The sequence below is a fragment of the Periplaneta americana genome, chromosome 17 (assembly GCF_040183065.1).
Source record: "Periplaneta americana isolate PAMFEO1 chromosome 17, P.americana_PAMFEO1_priV1, whole genome shotgun sequence".
In the NCBI taxonomy this organism is placed as follows: domain Eukaryota; kingdom Metazoa; phylum Arthropoda; class Insecta; order Blattodea; family Blattidae; genus Periplaneta; species Periplaneta americana.
In genome coordinates this window covers 96,945,795-96,973,071 of record NC_091133.1, presented here as the reverse complement: position 1 = coordinate 96,973,071, position 27,277 = coordinate 96,945,795, and the positions used below count along the sequence as shown (strand labels likewise).

Genomic DNA, 27,277 nt, shown 5'->3' with positions numbered 1-27,277 from the left:
TTTCACGGCTTCCTTAATGTTACTTGCATTACAAATGCAGTAACTTTTGTGCGAGATCGTGAGTATTTGCTTGTTTTCCGCACAGAACCAATACGCGGTAAGTGTGAAATACCACATTCAGTATTCCCAACGTAACACACATAACAATTTCCCTCTTCTTACCGCTTAAACGCGACATTCATTTTACTGCTTTAGGCTTTTAACATATTATTTTTAGAGACGTTTAACATAGTAATAATTATAAATTGGAAACTTACCACTGCAATTTCACCTAAATTGCAATGTTAATTATTGTTTTTAAATGCAAAAATTAAGTAAAGTCTACTACTCCACGAAACTTATTGCATTCCTGATACAAGTTACATTAAGGAAGCCGTGAAAAAATCAACAAGATTCCAGATGCCGATGTTATTACTGCAATATGTTATATAAATAATATTGTTAAAATATTAAAATGAAAAATAAATTATTACATAACCTTACCGTTTGTTTTAAGTTTGCATTTATAGACTGGGGGAAAAAAAGCAGACGTATATCACGGCCTGATGGAGTATAGTAAACACAGAAAACATTTTACAGCAACAATGTTGAAGAAAGATATTTTGGTGTTCCGAAGTTGGCGTCATTAAACAGAAACCAACATGGAGATTTCATTACAACTACTTAGAAATTCGTCACAAAATAATGTACGATACACGAGCGGTATGTTTGTTTTCATGTTCTCGGAAATTAAAAAACTCAACTACGTTTTGCTTTTTCAATCTTTTCCTCGACCATGAAAACGTTAACATACCGCTCTTGTAACGTATATTACTATTGTGGTGTTGTAGAGTTTACTTAATATTTGCAAATATTTAAAAACAATAATTAACATTGCAATTTAGGTAAAATTGCAGTGGTAAGTTTCCAATTTAGAATTATTACTATATTGAACGTCTTTAAAAATAATATGTTAAAAGCCTAAAGCAGTAAAATGAATATGACGCTTAAGCGGTAAGAATAGGGAAATTGTTATATGTTACGTTGGGAATACTGAATGTGGTATTTCACACTTACCGCGTATTGGTTGTGTGCGGAGAGCAAGCAAATACGCACGATTTCGCACAAAAGTTTTTGATGTCACATTATTATGTCTACAATAACAGTGAAAGATAAAGCACCGGCCATTAACTATCACCTCCGATTAACCATACTTAATATATTTAAATTTCAACTTCCCTGAATTTTAAATCAGAAATCAACAACTTCGTCTGTGAGTTTTATTTAAAAATCAGCTTCTAGCTATCAGATTTTACTTTTGAAAACTGGTAACGTAACGTCATAAAAATTGCTTGAATTATAGCCACCAAATTCTATAAATTTTATAATAAAAAATTTACCAACAATATCTTGAGTATTATTTCAATGTCACACACTGACAACGAATTTTCTTTTAAAACCTAGTTACAAATCTCCTTAGAATTTACATCTATGGACTTTTATGGATTTTATATTTTATACTGTCAACTACAGTGTTTCAGTGTACTTTATTTAAACACTGTTTTGACATCAGTGAATGTTGATAAAAATACCACAAGTTTAAGTATGTCGGAGTTGTACTATATCACTAAAGTCAGGTTCTACGTACGAAGGAGAAGTAGTGTCATTGTCTAAAGTAGAAGCAGTTTAAAAGGCGACTAGGGCAGATACAGAACATTCTCAAGAGACAGCATCGTTTATAATATCACGAAATAGAGAGTAGCAAGATTAGTGGACGGAGTTGTGCCAACCTCAGCAAGACTGACTTTTATAACTTTAACAATGATATCTCACCAACCTCTGCATGAAGAGATGCCTACATAACATGTATTAAACATGATTTTAAGTCTATAAACCTTTGATACGTAACTATTTTTTACGCTTTTAAGCTCTATAGTCAAATTTGTATATGTAATGTGAAATATTTACTAAAGATTTTTAGTATATACGCGCCCCTTTCTCTCAGAAAATTATGACTATATAGCGAAGGCAATCTGCCATCTACCTGTATCCACTGTGAATGAATGAATGAATGAATGAATGAATGAATGAATGAATGAATGAATGAATGAATGAATGAATGAATGAATGAATGAATGAATGGATGGATGAATGGATGAATGAATGAATGAATGAATGAATGAATGAATGGATTGAAAGAATGAATATAACGCAAATATTTATTAAAATTTAATTCAACTACTTTCTGAAAACATTAGGTTCATTTTCCTGATTTCGTGCATAATTTCAATGTACTTGCAATTTAAGTCACCTATGGACGCAGAGTTGTAGCTATTTAAACAGTAGAATATACCACTGAAAGACAGTGCATATTAATAGTAAAAAGTTATGAAGGCTATATACTTCATATTTATTTCAATTTCTCGTGCGTAATTTAGTGTCTTCCATAGTCAAATTTTCCTCCTCACTAGATTATAGTGTCTATAACAGTAGTGTCAGAGTTGTAAGCTCCAATACCGGTTTTGGAGCTAGATCGGAGCTTGAACTTGCTTATGTCTGTGGAAACACCGGAGCACGCAACCAGCCTAGTGGAGCGCTCCGCTCCGTTTAGTCCCTGTCTGACATCGCTTGTCTATAACATCATTCTTCATTAATAACAGTGAAATATGGACATAAATTACGGCTAGTACTTGACTCTAAGTACATCAACATTTTATAACATCGACTTCATAAGAGGAATGGTCTAAACCTGCTAATAAATAAGCAATAGGAGGAAGTGGTATGATAGAATCACGCTCCGATACCATTAAAAAATGTCTTTGTTCGAAGTGACTCCCAAGCCATTATAAAGTTACGACTACGCTCTACTATCAGTTAATATCTAGCAGACAGCCACAACTTTAACAGTGGTCTCCACCTCAGTTGCCATTTTCATACTTTCCTTGGTTAAAGAAAACAAATTTTTTTTTAAATTTAATTTACCAGAAACGATAATAAAAGTGGGCGAGTGATTTAAAAATCCATAACGCAGGAAGTTTAAAAATGGTGACTCAACATCCGATAAGGACACAAATACCCACAAAATGTTATGCTATGCATTCCACACATATCACAGAGTACAGTATTTTAAAGATTTTTTTTTTAAATTTACTAATTTTTCACTAAAAAAATACCATCCTCTCCTCTTAATTTTTGAGCATTCCAACTCATTCCTTGGAATAACTGGATGATAACCGTATAACAGCGCCGACTACACCCGCACTAGTGACCGGGCGGTACCGAGCCATGTGAAGCGAAAGAGAAGCGAAACGTTGCTAGCAAACTTCGTGACTATAATCTTTAAGAATTCACTGCACTTGTCAAGTGCAAGATTTGCAGAATATAACGGCGGCTTTTGAGTGCTCTAAAAAAATTCACTTTTTACAAAGCTACCCTAACACGTTGTCATAGCGAAATGACGGAAAAATATGATATGGTCTAGGCAGGGAATATCGTTAAAATGGAGGAATTTCAGAGACGTAAATATTATTACAAAAGGATAATGGACCTTTCATTCACTTCTGTCATTTCTACGCAAAGCACTTATCAGTAATCTATTCCGTCATCAAACCCTACCTAACCTTGTCACTGACAGTAGACCTAATAGTCTCACTAATATGTCTCATCAAACACTAACATTATCACTAACAGTGCGTCTAATTGATACGAGTACTAATGTATCTCTTCATCAAATCCTACCTGATCTTGTCGCTAACAGTAGCGCTACCTCTCAGTAATGTTCAGAACGACAGAGAGAGAGAGAGAGAGAGAGAGAGAGAGAGAGAGAGAGAACGATGTCACGGGTAAACGTCTTGTCCATATGTTGGCGACATATTATACTAGATCAGCCGTGGCGAGAACGTGACTCGCGAGACATTGTGGCTCGCAGTGATAGCTGTGCTTGCTTCTAACCTCCGCCAACCCCCACCCTCTGGAGTCAAACTCCGTTCCATTTGTATTTGTCTCTGACCTGCGAGTGGCATGTCTCTCTCGAAACAATCTACGAAAGTTCCAAGTAGGATGGGAGGACGCTTTTTTTTTTCTGTCAACATGATGAGAATATTAAATGTAGGATTTGTTCACAAGTATTATGAGGAAAACGGTTGTATAACATAAAACGGCATTATACTACATGTTACTGATGAAACATTAAAAGGTTAAGTGTTATTGTTGTTGTTATCATCATCATCATCATCATCATCATCATCATCATCTCTGTACGTCGACCATTTTTCAGCAGATGTACGAATAATGTGGTTAGGTCTTCAATTTGAACTCATTCATTTACTATGTGATGTCAAATGAAAGCTAGATGTAAGGACTTGACAAATGTTGAACTTTCAAATCTTTGTCAAAAAATAAACATACGAAGCTTCGTTCTTTCCCTTGCTCTGTTGAAGTCATGTTCGCTACAACTTACGTTTGTGAAAAATTATTTTCGAAAATTAAAATAGTAAAAACCAAATTTAGATCACGACTGACAGACAAATACCTTCGTGATCAACTACGACTGGCAGTGAGTGACATAATTCCTGATTTTGAAACTTTGTCGCAGAGACATTCTGAAGACAGTTAATTTTAGGTTGTGATGTTGTTCATTTATTGTTCATTTCTTTCTTCGTTACACGTACTAAACATAGTTTGTAGCCTTGTACTGTATAAAATTATATTTAAGTACTTGACGTAAGGAAAATGAAAATCCGTTGATAAGTCAGACAGTTGCTTTACTTCCCCTTCGGGTGTCCGCCTACCTCCATAGGTGCTATGCACGTTGCAGGTTACACGGTGGCTCGGAGCACGATTACATTTTCGCCACCGCTGTACTAGATCATTGTAACGGCACGATTCAAATCTGCTGTACCTGATTTTCCACTTTGGTGTCCTCCGTCTAAACTTTAACTGTGACATTTTATATGTGCAGACTATCACACTAGGCCTGCTAACATTATCTCGATTTTATCATATATTGTATAAAATTAGCAATAAAATATTTACAAATTACTTTTATTAATGTGATTTGATTTAAAATTCCAGTTCCTTCCAAACAACAAACGTCTCTTGGACGAATACCCAGTCCAGGGTACGAACTCATTCAGGGCTTCGGATATTACAAGATGCACGTGACAAATAAGACGTGGAACGAGGCCTACCATTTCTGCGAGCTGGAGGGTGCTCATTTGCTTGTTCTAAATTCGGAAGAGGAAGCTAATGCTTTGAAACGCCTCTGGGTAAAACATCCGGGTAAACCTGGAGGATGGAACTGGGCTTACGTCGGCTTCCACTGTCTTTTCAACGAGGGAAAATTCGTCACTTTGTTCAGTGAGTAATCTCAATGGCATGGAAGTTAGCATAGTCGCCACAAGGTATAAAACTCTCAATTTCGAATATGCTAGAAAATAGATTTTTCGGAGCAATAAATAAGCATTTTCTGTGCTTTTTCCAGCAGGAATAAAAATTCTTTTGATGAATATCATGACGCCAGACTTAGATTTCCTCCAACTGTTTCTCGTTCTACCAGCTTTTTGTTTTATTGCCCATTTAGCATTACATTTAGACAACAAATTCTCATCAGTTTTAGTTTAATGTAGTTTAAAAATAAATAGTATGCCTCAAATTGGATATTACTTCAAACGAAAGTATTCTTTAGAACAAGTTCCATCACTACAGTGCCGAATTGGGCTTCTGATATTTGTAGCTGAACAAATCAAGCTCGGGCATCGTATGGCTATGGCGCTGGTTATTCGCTGCAGACACATGTTGCAGTGACGGTTTTAAAAATGTGAGCCTATGAATCTGGGACTTTACGTTCGTTCATTTTTAATAAATATTTATCAGAACCTGTAACATGTACATGTGTTTTTATTGTTGTAAGTAATGATGGTGGTGATGGTGACGAAGATGGGGATTATTAATAACTATCACGAATATAATGATAGGCCTAGTTATAATTAGGACTTTGAAGATAGTGGGATTAATAACCGCAATAAAAAGTAATAATAAAATTATCAAAAATGACGAAAATTATGAACATGAATATAAAATATAAATAATTTGCATATCTTTATATATATATATATATATATATATATATATATATATATATATATATATATATATATATATATAGGGGAGAGTCGGATAATATCGGACAGTGAGTTTTTTTCATCTACCACACGATGATAGTACCTGATTGACATGGTTACGTTTCTGTGATGTCGCATAGAGAAACGTAACCATGACATCCAGGTACTACCATATGGTAGTAGATGAAAGAAACGCACTGTCCGATATTACCCGATGTCCGATACTACCCGACTCTCCCATATATATATATATATATATATATATATATATATATATATATATATATATATATATATATATATATATATATACATATATATATACATATATATACACATATATATATATAAGACTAATTTTTAAAATACATACATTGTGATAATTCATAACATTATTAAAATATTCATGCTGCACTTGCTTGCAGTTGTGATTTTCTTGGTCTTTTTTATGCACTAGTTTCTCACGTAGGCGTCAGAAACTGGGCACTGCACAATCTGAGAGTGAATTTGAGATTGTAGACTGAGCAATGGTTTCTCAGGCGAGACGTATTCAATTTTATGAGGGAAAATAACTCCTCACAGGCCTAAGTAGAGCCAAACAAACTTAGAATATGGCTAGCAAGTCTATGAAGCCCAGGTATTATTGCGTGAGATAAATTTCTCTAAAAATGAGATAGAATTTTATTACAAATTAAGCATTTTGCTATTCAATTCCTTTCCGTAAAGATAAACATCTCTCAACTGTAGTTGTCGATGACCTTCGTTTGGAACATACCGCTTTCGTTTCATTCATAGCCGTGTTATTAACTAAAATCAAAATACTTACTTCCTTACTTACTTACTTACTTACTTACTTACTTACTTACTTACTTACTTACTTACTTACTGGCTTTTAAGGAACCCGAGGTTCATTGCCGCCCTCATATAAGCCCGCCATTGGTCCCTATCCTGAGCAAGATTAATCCATTCTCTATCATCATATCCCACCTTACTCAAATCCATTTTAATATTATCCTCCCATCTACGTCTCGGCCTCCCTAAAGGTCTTTTCCCTCCGCCCTTCCAACTAACACTCTATATGCATTTCTGGATTTGCCCGTACGTGCTACATGCCCTGCCCATCTCAAACGTCTAAATGTAATGCTTCTAATTATGTCAGATGAAGAATACAATGCGTGCAATTCTGCGTTGTGTAACTTTCTCCATTCTCCTGTAACTTCATCCCTCTTAGCCCCAAATATTTTCCTAAGAACCTTATTCTCAAAGACTCTTAATTTCTGTTTCTGTCTCAAAGTGAGAGTCTAAGTTTCACAACCATACAGAACAATCGGTAATATAACTGTTTTATAAATTCTAACTTTAATATTTTTTGACAGCAGACTAGAATATCCAAATTTATTGAACCCTACTTTATCAATAGGTATATTATTTGAATTAAGTACAAAGACTCTTGGAATGAAGAACACTGCGCTTAATAATATTTATTATATACTGATCACACAACGCTCCTAGATCAGCCAACAGTGTACTTCCAATAGTATCTAGTATATCTCCACTATGTACACTTCCCTTCAATGCTGCCCTCGAAGAGGAAAACTTGCCCGCGCCCAATATCGTCTTACCCGACGGTGACTGCTTTAGAATTTTCATGGCATGAACTCTTCCAATTAGTAGTCTGAATACTACAAGTACGCGTAAAACTGATTTTAGTAAACTTTATTTCATATCAGTATCAAGATATTAGTCTATGTTTATTTAGAGATGCTCTCTTCTAAAACATTCATAACATTACGGTCCAATTGTATAAAACTCCCTGACTAAAGATCAACTTTGTTCGAAGATCGGAAAGTGAACCGAGTTCAGACACTTCTTCTATTGCATAAAACTTTTCTGCGATCAAATTACCTTGGTTCAAATTGAATCTAAGTTCACGTGAAAAATATTTGGCAACATCGCATAAACAGGTGAAGTATGTGATGCGTGCGCCATGTTGTACCATATACTTACTAAATAACCGCTAGACCGCGCACTGGAACTAGTGTTATGCTCCCAAATTGAACAGTAGACGGGCGGCCATTTGTTTGGTTGAGCTGAATAAGTATGCTTCGTTCATGTGCTGTTTTTAATTGCAGCAATGCACACGAATGTAAAGATAAAGAAGGAAAGAATGTTACATTTCACTGATTAGTTAATGTTTAATTTCTATGACGATTTTTGCTCCGTGTTATACTACAGAAGACAAACTATTGTACTTATACGACTGTTTATGCTTCAGGTTTCCTCTGAGTAAAGGTTCCCTTAACCGAAAGTGGATAGACCTGAGCAATCCGCAGAAGGAATTTCTACCTTATAATGAATCATTCATTGTGTTCAACTCATTTCGAAGATAGTTGTTATCTTTCAAACTACGTTATTATCATATACATTGTTATTGGCCTTCATCCACATTATATATCTTTCATTTTCTTCAAACAGTTGTTGTTTCAGTGCGTACATGAATAATTATTCGTCGAATTTAAAGCTACAGAAACTGTACAATTATATATTGTAAAAAGTTAATTTTTTAATATGACTGATTGAAAGTAACTCTTGTCTTAGTTGCGGATTAATGAAACAGTTTCTTATACTAATACTACGACTACGCTAATTACTGCTACTACGAATAGGCTACTTACTGCTACTACGAATAGGCTACCTACTGCTGCTACTGCTACGACTACGCTACCAACTGCTACTACTGCTACTACGACTACGCTACATACTCCTACTACTGCTACTACTACTAGGCTACCTACTGCTACTACAACTAGGCTACCTACTGCCAATACTGCTACTACGGCTCGGCTACCTACTGCTACTACGGCTAGGTTACCTATTGCTACTACTGCTACTACGACTAGGCTACCTACTACTGCTACTGCTACTACGACTAGGCTCCTACTGCTACTACAACTAGGCTACCTACTGCCAATACTGCTACTACGGCTCGGCTACCTACTGCTACTACGGCTAGGTTACCTATTGCTACTACTGCTACTGCTACTACGACTAGGCTACCTACTGCTACTACAACTAGGCTACCTACTGCCAATACTGCTACTACGGCTCGGCTACCTACTGCTACTACGGCTAGGTTACCTATTGCTACTACTGTTACTACGACTAGGCTACCTACTACTGCTACTGCTACTACGACTAGGCTACCTACCGCTACTACAACTAGGCTACCTACTGCCAATACTGCTACTACGGCTCGGCTACCTACTGCTACTACGGCTAGGTTACCTATTGCTACTACTGCTACTGCTACTACGACTAGGCTACCTACTGGTAATACGACTAGGCTACCTACTGCTACTACGGCTAGGCTACCTACTACTGCTACTGCTACTACGACTAGGCTACCTACCGCTACTACAACTAGGCTACCTACTGCCAATACTGCTACTACGGCTCGGCTACCTACTGCTACTACGGCTAGGTTACCTATTGCTACTACTGCTACTACGACTAGGCTACCTACTACTGCTACTGCTACTACGACTAGGCTACCTACTGCTACTACAACTAGGCTACCTACTGCCAATACTGCTACTACGGCTCGGCTACCTACTGCTACTACGGCTAGGTTACCTATTGCTACTACTGCTACTGCTACTACGACTAGGCTACCTACTGCTACTACAACTAGGCTACCTACTGCCAATACTGCTACTACGGCTCGGCTACCTACTGCTACTACGGCTAGGTTACCTATTGCTACTACTGTTACTACGACTAGGCTACCTACTACTGCTACTGCTACTACGACTAGGCTACCTACCGCTACTACAACTAGGCTACCTACTGCCAATACTGCTACTACGGCTCGGCTACCTACTGCTACTACGGCTAGGTTACCTATTGCTACTACTGCTACTGCTACTACGACTAGGCTACCTACTGGTAATACGACTAGGCTACCTACTGCTACTACGGCTAGGCTACCTGCTGCTGCTACTGCTACAACGACTAGGCTAACTACTGCCACTACTGCTACTATGCCTACGCTACCTACTGCTACTACGACTAGGCTACCTACTGGTACTACGACTAGGCTACCTACTGCTACTACAACAAGGGTACCTACTGCTACTACGACTAGGCTACCTACTGATACTACAACAAGGGTACCTACTGCTACTACGACTAGGCTACTTACTGCTACTACGACTAGGCTACTTACTGCTGCTACGACTAGGCTACCTACTGCTACTACGACTAGGCTACCTATTGCTACTACGACTAGGCTACCTACTGCTACTACGACTAGGCTACCTACTGCTACTACAACAAGGGTACCTACTGCTACTACGACTAGGCTACTTACTGCTACTACGACTAGGCTACTTACTGCTGCTACGACTAGGCTACCTACTGCTACTACGACTAGGCTACCTATTGCTACTACGACTAGGCTACCTACTGCTACTACGACTAGGCTACCTACTGCTACTACGACTAGGCTACCTATTGCTACTACGACTAGGCTACCTACTGCTACTACGACTAGGCTACTTACTGCTACTACGACTAGGCTACCTACTGCTACTACGACTAGGCTACCTACTGCTACTACGACTAGGCTACCTACTGCTACTACGACTAGGCTACCTACTGCTACTACGACTAGGCTACCTACTGCCACTACGACTAGGCTACTTACTGCTACTACGACTAGGCTACTTACTGCTACTACGACTAGGCTACCTACTGCTACTACGACTAGGCTACCTACTGCTACTACGACTAGGCTACTTACTGGTACTACGACTACGCTACCTACTGCTACTACGACTAGGCTACCTATTGCTACTACGATTAGGCTACCTACTGCTACTACAACAAGGGTACCTACTGCTACTACGACTAGGCTACCTACTGCTACTACGACTAGGCTACCTATTGCTACTACGACTAGGCTACCTATTGCTACTACGACTAGGCTACCTACTGCTACTACGACTAGGCTACCTACTGCTACTACGAATAGGCTACTTACTGCTACTACGACTAGGCTACCTACTGCTACTACGACTAGGCTACCTACTGCTACTACGACTAGGCTACCTACTGCTATTACAACAAGGGTACCTACTGCTACTACGACTAGGCTACTTACTGCTACTACGACTAGGCTACTTACTGCTGCTACGACTAGGCTACCTACTGCTACTACGACTAGGCTACCTACTGCTACTACGACTAGGCTACCTATTGCTACTACGACTAGGCTACCTATTGCTACTACGACTAGGCTACCTATTGCTACTACGACTAGGCTACCTACTGCTACTACGACTAGGCTACCTACTGCTACTACGACTAGGCTACCTACTGCTATTACGACTAGGCTACCTATTGCTACTACGACTAGGCTACCTACTGCTACTACGACTTGGCTACTTACTGCTACTACGACTAGGCTACTTACTGCTACTACGACTAGGCTACCTACTGCTACTACGACTAGGCTACCTACTGCTACTACGACTAGGCTACCTACTGCTACTACGACTAGGCTACTTACTGCTACTACGACTAGGCTACTTACTGCTACTACGACTAGGCTACCTACTGCTACTACGACTAGGCTACTTACTGCTACTACGACTAGGCTACCTACTGCTACTACGACTAGGCTACCTATTGCTACTACGACTAGGCTACCTACTGCTACTACGACTTGGCTACTTACTGCTACTACGACTAGGCTACTTACTGCTACTACGACTAGGCTACCTACTGCTACTACGACTAGGCTACCTACTGCTACTACGACTAGGCTACCTACTGCTACTACGACTAGGCTACTTACTGCTACTACGACTAGGCTACTTACTGCTACTACGACTAGGCTACCTACTGCTACTACGACTAGGCTACTTACTGCTACTACGACTAGGCTACTTACTGCTGCTACGACTAGGCTACCTACTGCTACTACGACTAGGCTACCTATTGCTACTACGACTAGGCTACCTACTGCTACTACGACTAGGCTACCTACTGCTACTACGACTAGGCTACCTACTGCTACTACAACAAGGGTACCTACTGCTACTACGACTAGGCTACTTACTGCTACTACGACTAGGCTACTTACTGCTGCTACGACTAGGCTACCTACTGCTACTACGACTAGGCTACCTATTGCTACTACGACTAGGCTACCTACTGCTACTACGACTAGGCTACCTACTGCTACTACGACTAGGCTACCTATTGCTACTACGACTAGGCTACCTACTGCTACTACGACTAGGCTACTTACTGCTACTACGACTAGGCTACCTACTGCTACTACGACTAGGCTACCTACTGCTACTACGACTAGGCTACCTACTGCTACTACGACTAGGCTACCTACTGCTACTACGACTAGGCTACCTACTGCCACTACGACTAGGCTACTTACTGCTACTACGACTAGGCTACTTACTGCTACTACGACTAGGCTACCTACTGCTACTACGACTAGGCTACCTACTGCTACTACGACTAGGCTACTTACTGGTACTACGACTACGCTACCTACTGCTACTACGACTAGGCTACCTATTGCTACTACGATTAGGCTACCTACTGCTACTACAACAAGGGTACCTACTGCTACTACGACTAGGCTACCTATTGCTACTACGACTAGGCTACCTATTGCTACTACGACTAGGCTACCTACTGCTACTACGACTAGGCTACCTACTGCTACTACGACTAGGCTACTTACTGCTACTACGACTAGGCTACCTACTGCTACTACGACTAGGCTACCTACTGCTACTACGACTAGGCTACCTACTGCTATTACAACAAGGGTACCTACTGCTACTACGACTAGGCTACTTACTGCTACTACGACTAGGCTACTTACTGCTGCTACGACTAGGCTACCTACTGCTACTACGACTAGGCTACCTACTGCTACTACGACTAGGCTACCTACTGCTACTACGACTAGGCTACCTACTGCTACTACGACTAGGCTACCTACTGCTACTACGACTAGGCTACCTACTGCTACTACGACTAGGCTACTTACTGCTACTACGACTAGGCTACCTATTGCTACTACGACTAGGCTACCTATTGCTACTACGACTAGGCTACCTATTGCTACTACGACTAGGCTACCTACTGCTACTACGACTAGGCTACCTACTGCTACTACGACTAGGCTACCTACTGCTATTACGACTAGGCTACCTATTGCTACTACGACTAGGCTACCTACTGCTACTACGACTTGGCTACTTACTGCTACTACGACTAGGCTACTTACTGCTACTACGACTAGGCTACCTACTGCTACTACGACTAGGCTACCTACTGCTACTACGACTAGGCTACCTACTGCTACTACGACTAGGCTACTTACTGCTACTACGACTAGGCTACTTACTGCTACTACGACTAGGCTACCTACTGCTACTACGACTAGGCTACTTACTGCTACTACGACTAGGCTACCTACTGCTACTACGACTAGGCTACCTATTGCTACTACGACTAGGCTACCTACTGCTACTACGACTTGGCTACTTACTGCTACTACGACTAGGCTACTTACTGCTATACGACTAGGCTACCTACTGCTACTACGACTAGGCTACCTACTGCTACTACGACTAGGCTACCTACTGCTACTACGACTAGGCTACCTACTGCTACTACGACTAGGCTACTTACTGCTACTACGACTAGGCTACTTACTGCTACTACGACTAGGCTACCTACTGCTACTACGACTAGGCTACTTACTGCTACTACGACTAGGCTACCTACTGCTACTACGACTAGGCTACCTATTGCTACTACGACTAGGCTACCTACTGCTACTACAACAAGGGTACCTACTGCTACTACGACTAGGCTACCTACTGCTACTACTGCTACTACGACTAGGCTACCTACTGCTACTACGACTAGGCTACTTACTGCTACTACGACTAGGCTACCTACTGCTATTACAACAAGGGTACCTACTGCTACTACGACTAGGCTACTTACTGCTACTACGACTAGGCTACTTACTGCTGCTACGACTAGGCTAACTACTGCTACTACGACTAGGCTACCTACTGCTACTACGACTAGGCTACCTACTGCTACTACGACTAGGCTACCTACTGCTATTACAACAAGGGTACCTACTGCTACTACGACTAGGCTACTTACTGCTACTACGACTAGGCTACTTACTGCTGCTACGACTAGGCTACCTACTGCTACTACGACTAGGCTACCTATTGCTACTACGACTATGCTACCTACTGCTACTACGACTAGGCTACTTACTGCTACTACGACTAGGCTACCTACTGCTACTACGACTAGGCTACCTATTGCTACTACGACTAGGCTACCTACTGCTACTACGACTAGGCTACCTACTGCTACTACGACTAGGCTACCTACTGCTACTACGACTAGGCTACCTACTGCTACTACTGCTACTACGACTAGGCTACCTACTGCTACTACGACTAGGCTACCTATTGCTACTACGACTAGGCTACCTATTGCTACTACGACTAGGCTACCTACTGCTACTACAACAAGGGTACCTACTGCTACTACGACTAGGCTACCTACTGCTACTACGACTAGGCTACCTACTGCTACTACGACTAGGCTACCTACTGCTACTACGACTAGGCTACCTACTGCTACTACGACTAGGCTACCTACTGCTACTACTGCTACTACGACTAGGCTACCTACTGCTACTACTGCTACTACGACTAGGCTACCTACTGCTACTACGACAAGGGTACCTACTGCTACTACGACTAGGCTACTTACTGCTGTTACGACTAGGCTACCTACTGCTACTACGACAAGGGCCCCTACTGCTACTACGACTAGGCTACCTACTGCTACTACGACAAGGGTACCTACTGCTACTACTGCTACTACGACTAGGCTACTTACTGCTGCTACGACTAGGCTACATACTGCTACTACGACAAGGGTACCTACTGCTACTACGACTACATTGAGAACCAAAAGCAGCATGTTCACCCGACAGTCCCTCAGGTCAGTGTACAGAGACCGGTGCCCTCTATTAACACGAACAATAGCAACCCTACCTGCCCACTGCCCTGTACCGCAGACATACTCAAGGCTGCGCTTTCTTTCTCTCCTTTGTCACTTAATGTTGTTCACGTGAATGCTCAAAGTCTGTTGTGTCATTTTGACGAATTTTCTTCTATCTTCTCACCTTTAGACATTCACGTTATTCTTATCTCCGAATCTTGGTTACATCCTAATCTTCCTTCCACTCTCGTAAACCTTCCTGGCTATACGCTTTGCCGTAATGACAGAGAGGGCAAGAGAGGCGGAGGGGTGGCTGGTTATATTAGATCCGATTAGCGACCTAAAATTATTCATAATTCTCCAAGCCAGTACTCTGCCAAACCCGAGTTCATGTTCATTGAAATTTGCACCTTATTCACAAAATGTCTAGTGTGTGTCGTATATAAACCCCCACATATATATGACGTAGATGATTTCGAAACCGCCTTACTAAACGTAACGCCGCAATATGAGAACGTTATAATCATGGGTGACTTCAATTCAAACTTACTCGACTCACATTCTAGTACGACTAAAAGACTTCAATCATTCTTTCAATGCCTTGATATGGTAATCCTACCCCTAGCTCCCACACATCATACGGAAGGTACAGACACATTACTGGACTTGATAATTACTAACAATGCCGACAAAATACTGACGCATGGACAGTTGCCTGCACCAGGACTATCAGGGCATGATATCATTTATCTATCATTTAATCTGCAGTGTCCTAAATCGGCTCCCAGAGTAATTACTTACAGGGATATTAAAAGAATAGATGATATTGCACTGAAAGAAGACGCTGCACAACTTCCATGGCACATGATCTGGACATTACGAACTGTAAACGAGAAAGTAGACTTATTCAATACGTTAATACTTCAACTTTATGACAAACACGCACCATTAAAGACCAAACGTACCAGAAGAAACCCAGCCCCTTGGATGACGACTGAAATACGTAGCCTGATGTCCGAACGCGACTTAGCTTATAGAAAATACACCCGCAACAAAAACGACGAATATTTTAACTCCTATAAACACCTAAGAAATAGAACGACTCAACTAATAAGAAACGCTAAACTGAAATACTCCTACAAACTTATAGAACCCAACACAACCCCTTCCGAATTATGGAAAAATCTGAAGGTTATTGGACTTGGAAGGGCTAGTGAACAAGCAGACATTCCCATCCCACTTGACCGCTTGAACGAACACTTTTTAAAGGACCCGAGCTTGAACGACACAACGAAACAAGACACAGTTTTGCCTGACTCAGTTCCCCCAACTCGAGACAAATTCTATTTTACCGACGTCACTCCCATTGACGTAATGAAAGCCATCCGACGCATCAAGACAAAAGCCCAAGGGCCAGACAACATTAGCATAATACTTATACAGAAAATACAAGAGATAGTAAAACCTACGATTGCACATATATTCAATAGTTCCTTAATCACTTCAATTTTCCCTAAAAGCTTTCGTTCTTCCTCTTCCAAAAGTCAAAGTTCCCACCGACCCGAACGACTATAGACCAATCAGTATCCTGCCAGCCATTTCAAAAGCACTGGAAAGAATCGTACACAGACAAATTACTAACTACATGAACGAACACAAACTATTCGACGAGTATCAGTCAGGTTTCAGAGCTGGACACAACACAAGCACTGCTCTACTTAAAGTGACCGAAGACATTCGTGAAGCAATCGACTCTAATAAAGTAACAATACTAACACTTCTTGACCTTAGCAAAGCTTTCAACTCTGTAAATTTTGACCTGCTCACCCATAAATTGAGAAATATGTATTTGTCAGAGACTGCTGTGAGTTGCTTCGAATCCTACTTACGGGAAAGACAACAATGTGTTGTATCCGGGAATCGAAGCTCCTCCTGGCTTGACATAACATCAGGTATACCACAGGGGTCGGTACTCGGACCATTGTTGTTCACAATATATGTCAATGATATTACATCTCTTGTAAGGCATTGTAACTATCACTTGTATGCTGACGACCTTCAATGCTACATCTCTTCCCGCTTAGACCGAATAAATGACGCTATAGATACATTGAACGAAGACATTGACTCGATTGTGACATGGACAAAGAAACTCCGTCTTAAAATCAATCCTGGAAAGACACAAGCAATTATATTAGGACACAAACGGCAAACCGACGCTGTAAAACACCTCGACATTTCCCCTGTTAAAGTAAGTACAGTGCATATCCCTTTCAGTTCTTCAGTAAAAAATCTTGGCATTCACATGGATAATAATCTCAACTGGGACATGCAAATCACAGAAACCTGCAGAAAAGTATATTCTATTATCCATGTGCTAAAAAGGATAAATGTTCATCTCCCCTCTTGCTTAAAAAAGTCCCTTGTGCAGACACTTGCATTTCCCTATTTCGACTATGCGGACATTTTACTGACCGACCTCTCCAGCGACAACAAAATGAAACTTCAACGTGCTCATAATTTGTGTGTACGTTTTGTAAGCAATGTTCGTAAATATGATCATATTACCCCATCCCTGGAAGCAATAGGTTGGCTTAAACTAGATAAGAAAAGAAATTTACATTCACTTCTCTTTCTCTTCGAAATCTTGAACTCTTCTATTCCTTCGTACCTGTCGTCTCGCTTCACTTACCTTTCTTCCCACCATAATCTGAACACACGCTCTCGTCATGAAACAATACTAACAATACCATCCCATCGCACCTCCTCATACTCATCTTCTTTCACAATAGCCCTGCCAAGACTCTGGAATTCGCTACCTGCTAGCATAAGGGACTGTCGAAATAAAATTGAATTCAAACGAAAACTTACTAGGCACTTGGTCAGTAATTGATTACTTGTAAATAGTTTCTTTAATCTATCACAAAATATTTCAATATTCAGTAATTTCATCACTATACAATTTTGTTATTCTAGATTTAATTTGTAATTCAGTAAATATAAAATATTCTGTGTTTCTCTATGATAAATTATCTAGCTTTAATTATTCAGGTAATCTTTTCGTACTTTGATTTTATTGTAATTGTAAATTTAATACTAACTATAATATTATTTGTAATTGTAATTGTAAATTTAATACTAATTGTAATTTTATTGTTGATATTGTAGTTGGAATCTCCTGGTAGAAGGGCAGAGAAGGCCTGACGGCCTTATCTCTACCAGGTTAAATAAATAAATACTGAATAAATACTATATACTAGGCTACCTACTGCTACTACGACTAGGCTACCTACTGCCACTACTGCTACTACGACTAGGCTACCTACTGCTATTACGACAAGGGTACCTACTGCTACTACTGCTACTACGGCTAGGCTACTTACTGCTGCTACGACTAGGCTACATACTGCTACTACGACAAGGCTACCTACTGCTACTACGACAAGGCTACCTACTGCTACTACGACTAGGCTACCTACTGCTACTACTGCTACTACGACTAGGCTACCTACTGCTACTACGACAAGGGTACCTACTGCTACTACGACTAGGCTACTTACTGCTACTAAGACTAGGCTACCTACTGCTACTACTGCTACTATGACTAGGCTACGTACTGCTGCTACTGCTACTACGACAAGGGTACCTACTGCTACTAAGACTAGGCTACCTACTGCTGCTACTGCTACTACGACTAGGCTACCCACTGCTACTACGACTAGGCTACGTACTGCTGATACTGCTACTACGACTAGGCTACCTACTGCTGCTACTGCTACTACGACTAGGCTACCTACTGCTACTACGACTAGTCTACGTACTGCTGGCACTGCTACTAAGACTAGGCTACCTACTACTGCTACTGCGACCAGGCTACCTACTGCTACTACGACTAGGCTACGTACTGCTGGTACTGCTACTACGACTAGGCTACCTACTACTGCTACTACGACTAGGCTACCTACTGCTACTACTGCTACGACGACTAGGCTACGTACTGCCAATACTGCTACTACGACTAGGCTACCTACTGCCACTACTACTACTACGACTAGGTTACGTACTGCTGCTACTGCTACTACGACTAGGCTACCTACTGCTGCTACTGCTATTACGACTAGGCTACCTACTGCTGTTACTGCTACTTCGACTAGGCTACCTACTACTACTACTGCTACTACGACTAGGCTGGCTACTGCTACTACGACTAGGCTACCTACTGCTGCTACTGCTACTACGACTAGGCTACCTACTGCTGCTACTGCTACTTCGACTAGGCTACCTAGTGCTACTATGCTACTTCGACTAGGCTACCTACTGCCACTATGCTACTACGACTAGGCTACCTACTGCCACTATGCTGCTACGACTAGGCTACCTACTGCCACTATGCTACTACGACTAGTCTACCTACTGCCACTACTGCTACTACGAATAGGCTACCTACTACTACTACTGCTACTACGACTAGGCTACCTCCTGCTACTACTGCTGATACTACTACTGCTACCTACTACTACTACTACTACTACTACTAATAATAATAACAATAATAATAATAATATATTTATTTTTTTATACATCAGTTTAACCTACAGATTAAATTAAAAAGTAGACATTAATTCTTTTATTGACCGTGGTTGTGAATATTCACATACTGAGTTCCTATGAAAATTATGCAAGCCTGACAGCCAGAGTTGACGGTATCCCAAATTAGGCGGGATTTCCCAATTTCCTTGTTGAATCCCGATAAAGCGAGTAGGGATTAATAAAAATCCTGATTTGAGATATAACAGCCTAGAACGTAACTGAAACAAATTAGTCTGCATTTCCTATTATCGGATATTTTTATTTATATATTGACTCAAATTGTAGCATTGTAAACACAGAGGTAACCCGCGGAAATTTAGCAAGTCTATACGGTAACCCCACTGATTGCCGTAAGGCAACTCTACTCACAAGATAATAGTTCCCCTAGTTCTACCGCATTTTTTATTAATTCGTTTCGGTACCTAGTTGCTGCTCTCGTAATTAATAAACATTGTGTATTTTAGGTGCGTTGATGAGTGGCAAAAAAGATAGCGTTTTGATATCGTAATTTACACCAATAGCAGACACATACAATTGCTTCGTTTTATAGTTTAGTGAACTACTTTCAAACGTGTATTCATCGTCAGATGTACTGTTGCAGTACCGGTTTCGATAAAGATAAGTTGCAAAATTAATTTATTAGCGAATGGTTAAAACATATTCCTGGTTAAAATAAAAAACGATTAGCCTATAATATTCACTCCACTGTGTGTCCTTTGTATTTTAGTGTTATCAAGGAGGCGAATATTAGGCCTACATTAAAAGCACGCGAACACTACTTTTCAGAAAACAACTAGGCCTACTTATAAATCTTATGGTAAACTGATGATAAGTTTAAAGTCTTAAGTTAGCTTCTAATATCCCGATTTCCCTCGCAGAAAACCTAGCAATTCTGCTGACATCAGAAACACGTTATTAAAGGTATATGGGAAAGAAAGTATTCTTTCTGTGAACAAAAATATTTAGCTTTCGGATACGCAATACAACACATATTCAAATAGTGGTTTCGAAATCCCGCGCGTTTTCTTCCAAATAAATGGTAGCTTTCCGCTGCTTCAATTTGGGAACATATTTCTCGCTTCTCCGTTATGGCGTGGTAGGGGCTCGTGTTGTACAGGTTTGTTCAGTGTTGCCAATCTAGCGACTTTAACTCTTTTTCAACTACAATTTCTTTTAACTTTTATATTGCTTAAATAGAGATTTAGCGATCTTTTTAGCACCCTATAGTGACAAAACGTAATTTTTCTTTGTTGATAATGAGAAATCTAGCGACTTTCCAGCTACTTTTTGGCGACTTTTTGTGGACTCTGTTGGAGACACTGTTTTGTTTCGTGCATTGTAAATAATGGCGGACAATAACAAGAAGATTGATCGTTCTCCAAATTGTTATCATATTATGGTGTTTGATACTGCTAAGCATAATAAAGCTTTATAAAACGAAAATTTATGAATGTAACTATCATATCCATTAATAATTAGTGGTTGTCATAAACATAATATAATTAGGGGTTATGTTATTTGATACTACTGAACACGATAAAGCCTTATAAAATATAAGAATGTTTGTGTATTTTTAAGGCAAGAAATTGAAAAAAATATATATATATATAAATGTAACGACCATATCTATTAATATTAATAATAATGGTTATTCTATTTGCACAATGTGCCACTCGTATATTTCAAACAGAAAAGAAATAACTGAACTTGGATCATCTAACTTAATCGGAGAAATTTCTTCAGTCAAATTTTACTTTAGTTTAAGACAAATTAATCTCAGATTAGACTTTATACAACACAAAATTTCAAGTTCAGCTAGAACGAGGATCAATTTAACCTCTGATCTAAGATTAAATGGTTTATACAATCGGCCCTAAATTTTATAAATCACAGTACTGCATTTGTTTATTTTACAATGCCTATTATTACAAACAGAAAACGTAGCATAGAATTTCCAACGGTACGGGCACACATTAACAATGAAAGACGATCGTCTAATGAAAAAATATCTCCCACATTACAGACCTAAATATTGTAGACTTCACCATTAATTGTAATACATATTTCTGTAATGTTGCAACAAAGAGGTCTCTAATCCTTGTAGAAGAACGTGACTGTTTCAAGCGGATTGTTACATTTGCATTGAAATTATACAGGCCTATGTTATTTACATGATGACATGTTTTATTTTGTTGCACAGATCAACCTCTGACTGAAGCTGGATACAACAAATGGTATCCCGGACACCCCGGGGCTAGCCCGTCGAGATTCTGCGGCATCGTACATGACTCCATGTTGCTTGGGGACACAATTTGTAACGATCATCTGGCCTTCATCTGCGAGCTGGAAATATGACGCGCTTAACGTTTCACAGAGCTTCAAAACTTATTTAAAATTCTAATACCTTTAAAAGACTGAATGCACGACTGTAAAACAATAATAAACTCCTATAGACTATTTCATTAAATGAAACAGAATAATTATTAATTACCTGCTGACAATATGGTGTGTTCTCTAATGCAGCCCAACGACGGATAATTTTCTGTTATTAATATGTTATACTATGCTATGATGTTATGTAGGCCTATATAAGTGAACTTATTTCGTTCTACTCCTTGCCAAAGAGCAGTAATGTCAAAGCAAGCGCATTTTTCTGACCTTGACCTCGTCTGCGGGCAGCAAGCGTAAAGTATGGAAAGAGGAAGGGTTGTGAATATGAATAAGCAACCTGTTGGATTAAGAAAACAGTGGTGCACAAACTTCAAACGGAACGTGAAATTTTATATCTTTATTTTTATATGGCTTCTTTCTGTTTAATATTATCTATATTGTCTGTAAAACAAAAGTACTAACACTGATTTCTTAATATTGCACTTGTGTTTTAAATCTTAATAACATAATAGAGAGTTAAGGAGGAATATTCACTTAAATTCCATAGTAGGTTAATATTATACTGTATTAAGTGGATGAAACACATCATACATACAGAAAGTGATATTCCAAAGAAAGAGATTGAGTATGACATGATAAGTTGGAATTTATATTGATGGTATCTTTAGCCTTACAAAAGTAATCAATAAACTAATCAAATAGTACATTATGCAACGAGCCTATAATGGTAGTAATTAAGACGCAAGTATGATTGCTTATGAAACGAGCGCAACCGAGTTTCATAATTTTCATACGAGCGTCTTAATTACCATTGTAGGCAAGTTTCATACTACTTTTTATGCTCGAGCATATATCTAACATGAAAGTATTCAAAATTATGGTTATGTGTGAACTGACCTGAATTGTGAGATGTGCGCAGACGCGAAAGTATTGATTTTTTCCGAGGACGAATTTCATTGACCTTGGCACAGAATAAGATGAACATTACTCTGGTATATCCTGAAAATTGATTTAGAATTGAAAAACGAGATGACAAATTGAATTTATTTGAATATTATTTACAATTAACGCTAATTATTATAGTAACAGAACATAACCTTCTGCGACAGTATTGGATTTCCAGCCTCCGTGACTTTTCGCTAATTCTCTTTCGATTGCATATCCGAGAATAATCGATACTTTAGGTTTTATAACGGTACAAAGCTGACTTGTCATTGACTGAACACCTGTAAGCTGATTTGTCATTGGCTGAACACATGTACTTTAATGAGTAGGTGTACTTTAATGACGTGCATTAAAGGACTGCTACCACCTGTATAATTACTACATTTCGGCATGGTGGAGCACAAACAATATTAGAGTACAAAGCAAAGTTACCTAGGTACTGTATCTGTTTTAAGTGTAACTAATATTACATAACAAAACTCTTATCGCATTATGCTTTTAAGGTGATATTTGTGAGCAACTTCCTATCATCAGAATATTAAATTATTTTCTCGAAATCTGCTGAAGGTATAGAACTGACATTTTTATAACACATGGGCACGTATCTTTTGCTTATGATGTAACAGTAGTTGCTCTGTTAATTCATTTCCTTACAAACAATTTCCATGCGAATATTTTCAAAATTTTCAATACACTATCTTCAGTAATACGTATATACGGTATATTAGATTTACGAAAACATTCTGTAAGGCTACTAAATAAATAGGCCTATACCTGAAAATTTCACTTTTCTATACGAAAAGTTGAGAAAATATTTCTTTTGAATAAAAAAATCGAACTTGTGAAAAATGAGCATTAAAACTTACATTCTTATAACGCACTTATACATGTCAGGCAAATCTAAAAATTAACATGGATAAGTTTTAATTAGATTCTCTTCCCTTTATCTATTGAATCAGTGCTGGCCATCCCTGAATATAGCTCGACCAAGCGGCATATACCATCTCTTTCGTCTGTCTCTTTCCTTTCCGCTGTAAAGCGCTCAGGCTCTCCTGGGTTCTAAAGCGCACGCTTGCTCCTGTGGGCATCAATTGACATGCCTGCCATAGACTATCGTCCAATTTTTCTTTATTTAAATTTCCTTAATTTTAATTATCTGAAAAATGAATGAATTTACTCACGAAACTGAAAAATATATTTTTATATGCTTTGCTCAAATCTCAAGCATTCAATTGAGGAGTACGACCTTGTAGACCATTTTACCGACAGAGTCGTTCCATAGAGTGAAGCATAGGAGGATCCCAAAACACGTTCATCCATTTTTATGTAAGGACAGGCCTAGCTTTTTTATCCAATACGGACTGAGCGAGTTTTCAAGTAACATGCACACGGGTGGAAAACTAGGGTGACAAGACGTCCTCTTTTGTCCGGACATGTCCTCCATTTTAGACCTTGGTCCGGAATCCGGGCGGATTTAAAAAAAAATCAAGAAATGAACTCCTATTCGTAACTTGTAGATATGCCTGATATTTTGAAATTATCTAATTTAACGCCTTTTTCAAGTAATTTACCTGTAGGTGACAGCAGCATCGACGGAATATACTCTTTGCCAACGATCATAACTCTCTTTGCTTACAAAGTAATATTAAATTCACATTTTGTACAGTCTTTTTATGTATTTTGATAATAATTATAGTTCCCTTGGCTTTCATATGTAGTTAACTGTAAACTCATTCTTTTATTATTACGTTTTATCATAAGTATGCTGTAATAAAGTAGATAGTGACATAATTTTAAGTATAATATAGGTCTAAGCCTAAATATAAATATATATTTTCTGTCCTCTTTAATAATTATAGCTCCCTTGACTTTCATATGTAGCTAACTGTAAAATCAATATTATTATGTTTTATCATAATTATTTTGTAATAATAACATACTTTTAACTGTGATATAAATCTGTAAAGTAAATATTTTGTAACAAAATAGATATTGACGTAATTTGTAGTATAATATAAGCCACAGCCTAAATCTAAGTACATATTTTCTGTCCTTTCATTTCGAACAATGTCCTCCTTTTTGAAGCTTTCTGTCCTCTTTTCTATCGATGTGAAACTGGTCACCCTATAGGCAACTCGTGCTCTCAAAGTGTCGACATAACCTCAGTGCAGATAGAACGGACTCTGTACTAGCTGTAATATGTGTATGTGGTTCTTACAAGACACAAGTGCGCTCGCGTCTGCAGTAAGTGGCGGCTCGTTTTAAGTGAAAAGCATTATAATCTCCAGATCATCCCCAGATGAGTCGAAAGAGAACAAAATTGTTTTTATTAAGAAGGCAGGTAAAGCTTCTATTATTATGTTCTATTACACTTTCTTACGCATGACTTTTATGTTACAAATAAACACAGTGAAGGTTTTAGTGAAGAAATACTGTCTAAATCCGCTTTAGAATAGCTGAAGGTAAAAAAGGGATATCAAAAAGATGAGACCGATATCATATATCGTTAGCACGTTGTGCGTGAGAGTTACAGAATTGCACGACATATGATCGATTAGCTAAGAGCATTTATGGATAAATTTGAAATGTGGCAGTACCTAAATAGAACAAAGAAAACTTGATTTTATTTGACAATAAACTATCTTGAAGAGTGCTAAGAAAATCTTCTTACCAAATATAAGACCCTATTTTAAGACGTACATCAGAATTCACTGGTAAGTTTGGAGAAACAGTGATAATTGACAAGGAATCGAGATTTTTCTGAAATCCTATCGGCTTACAGACGATAGAAAATCCTGAAAGTTTATTGCTTCATTTGATAAATCTACAGAACAGCACACCGCTCAGATTCCATCGAAATCAGGAATCGAACTTTTCGTAATACTGCTTAACTCAGAGTTTCTACTTCGGGTAGATATCGACTAGACGAATCCAACTATACAGGTTTAGTTGACACACTGACGAGATATATGTCCTCTGGAACTCTCTGTGGAGGATCGACACCAGATGGCTACATGAAGTATCAACTTTTCTCTTTGATTATATTCACTTTGCTCTATTATCTTTGTATTATCCTTGTTTTGTTATCTTAGCACTCTTCTTCTCACAAGTGAGTTGAATAAAGATGGTGGCTATTCTGGCAGAAGATTATTCACTCCACACTCGCGGAACGTTGCGTTACAAGGCCTTTTTGCTCAAACGCGCATTGACTCACAGTGGCGGTAAAAGGAAGTGGGGAATAGTGCATAGGAAACTTTAGTCATTTGACTAACCCCAATACAGGTTTCACTACATCAGGTCTGAGTTCTATTACTACAAACGAGTAACTTTAGATTTCCCCTTAACTCCCCACTCTACCTTCCCGGCTGAGACGAGTAGACAAGCAGTTAAGCACTGCTCAGTGGCGGATTACATCATAGCTTTTACGAACTTTTGCTTTCTCTGGTCGCCAGAAATCCATCACTGATGCACAATGCCTACTGTGTATTTTTCATAAGACAGTGTAAGCGGAAAGTACATGGGAGGGGATATCAGAGCTCCTTTTCAATTCTCCGTTGCGTCCAGGGTTGTACTAAATGATACTGAATATTAGAGTGATTTTAGTATTGACATCAAAAACCTTTAAATAAAAAAAATATTCGGAACAGTACAAATAATTAAGTATTTAAAACTTCCATCTTTCCTATTTTATTCTATTATCACAGAAGTAGGCCTAGTACATTTTTGGATAAATGCTTCTGATTGTGAGTCAATGAGGCATCAAAAACTTATAAACCAGTAAAATGTGATTTTCACTGAATACCTGAAAAATGTTACACACGGTACTACGCTCTCTTCTACGTTCTTATTTCTTTGAAGATTTTGAAAGCGTTGGCCATTAGGGACTGTATGAACTCGACACGTGACTCATACAACACATGCTACTTCTGATCGTCACATGTTTTCATTATGTCAGCCAGATCCTCTAGCAACAAAGTATATCAATATGATAATCGGATTCAGAAATATCAAATCACTTTAAGAGCTAAGTGGAGCTATATAAATAGCAGATTGATAGCTATATCATTTATCAGTCACTTTCCGGAGAGCTTGGTAATAGTACTTCGAAACTTGGTAAGTTGTTGCACTGCAAAACCTATACTTGACTTCTTATAATATAAGGATATCGAAAG

The 27,277-nt window shown here is 38.9% G+C and overlaps 1 protein-coding gene across 1 annotated transcript in view; it reads left to right on the top strand.

Annotated features, from left to right (window-relative positions):
* The window catches only part of LOC138693193 (hemolymph lipopolysaccharide-binding protein-like), a 37,297-nt gene extending 12,514 nt beyond the window's left edge, over positions 1–24,783 (top strand). Inside the window, exons 4-5 of the mRNA XM_069816931.1 lie at positions 5,053–5,337; positions 21,970–24,783. Of these exons, the coding sequence (XP_069673032.1) occupies positions 5,053–5,337; positions 21,970–22,124 (440 nt within the window). The 3' untranslated portion in view covers positions 22,125–24,783. The remainder of the gene's footprint in view (positions 1–5,052; positions 5,338–21,969) is intronic.
* The last annotated feature ends 2,494 nt before the right edge of the window (positions 24,784–27,277 follow it).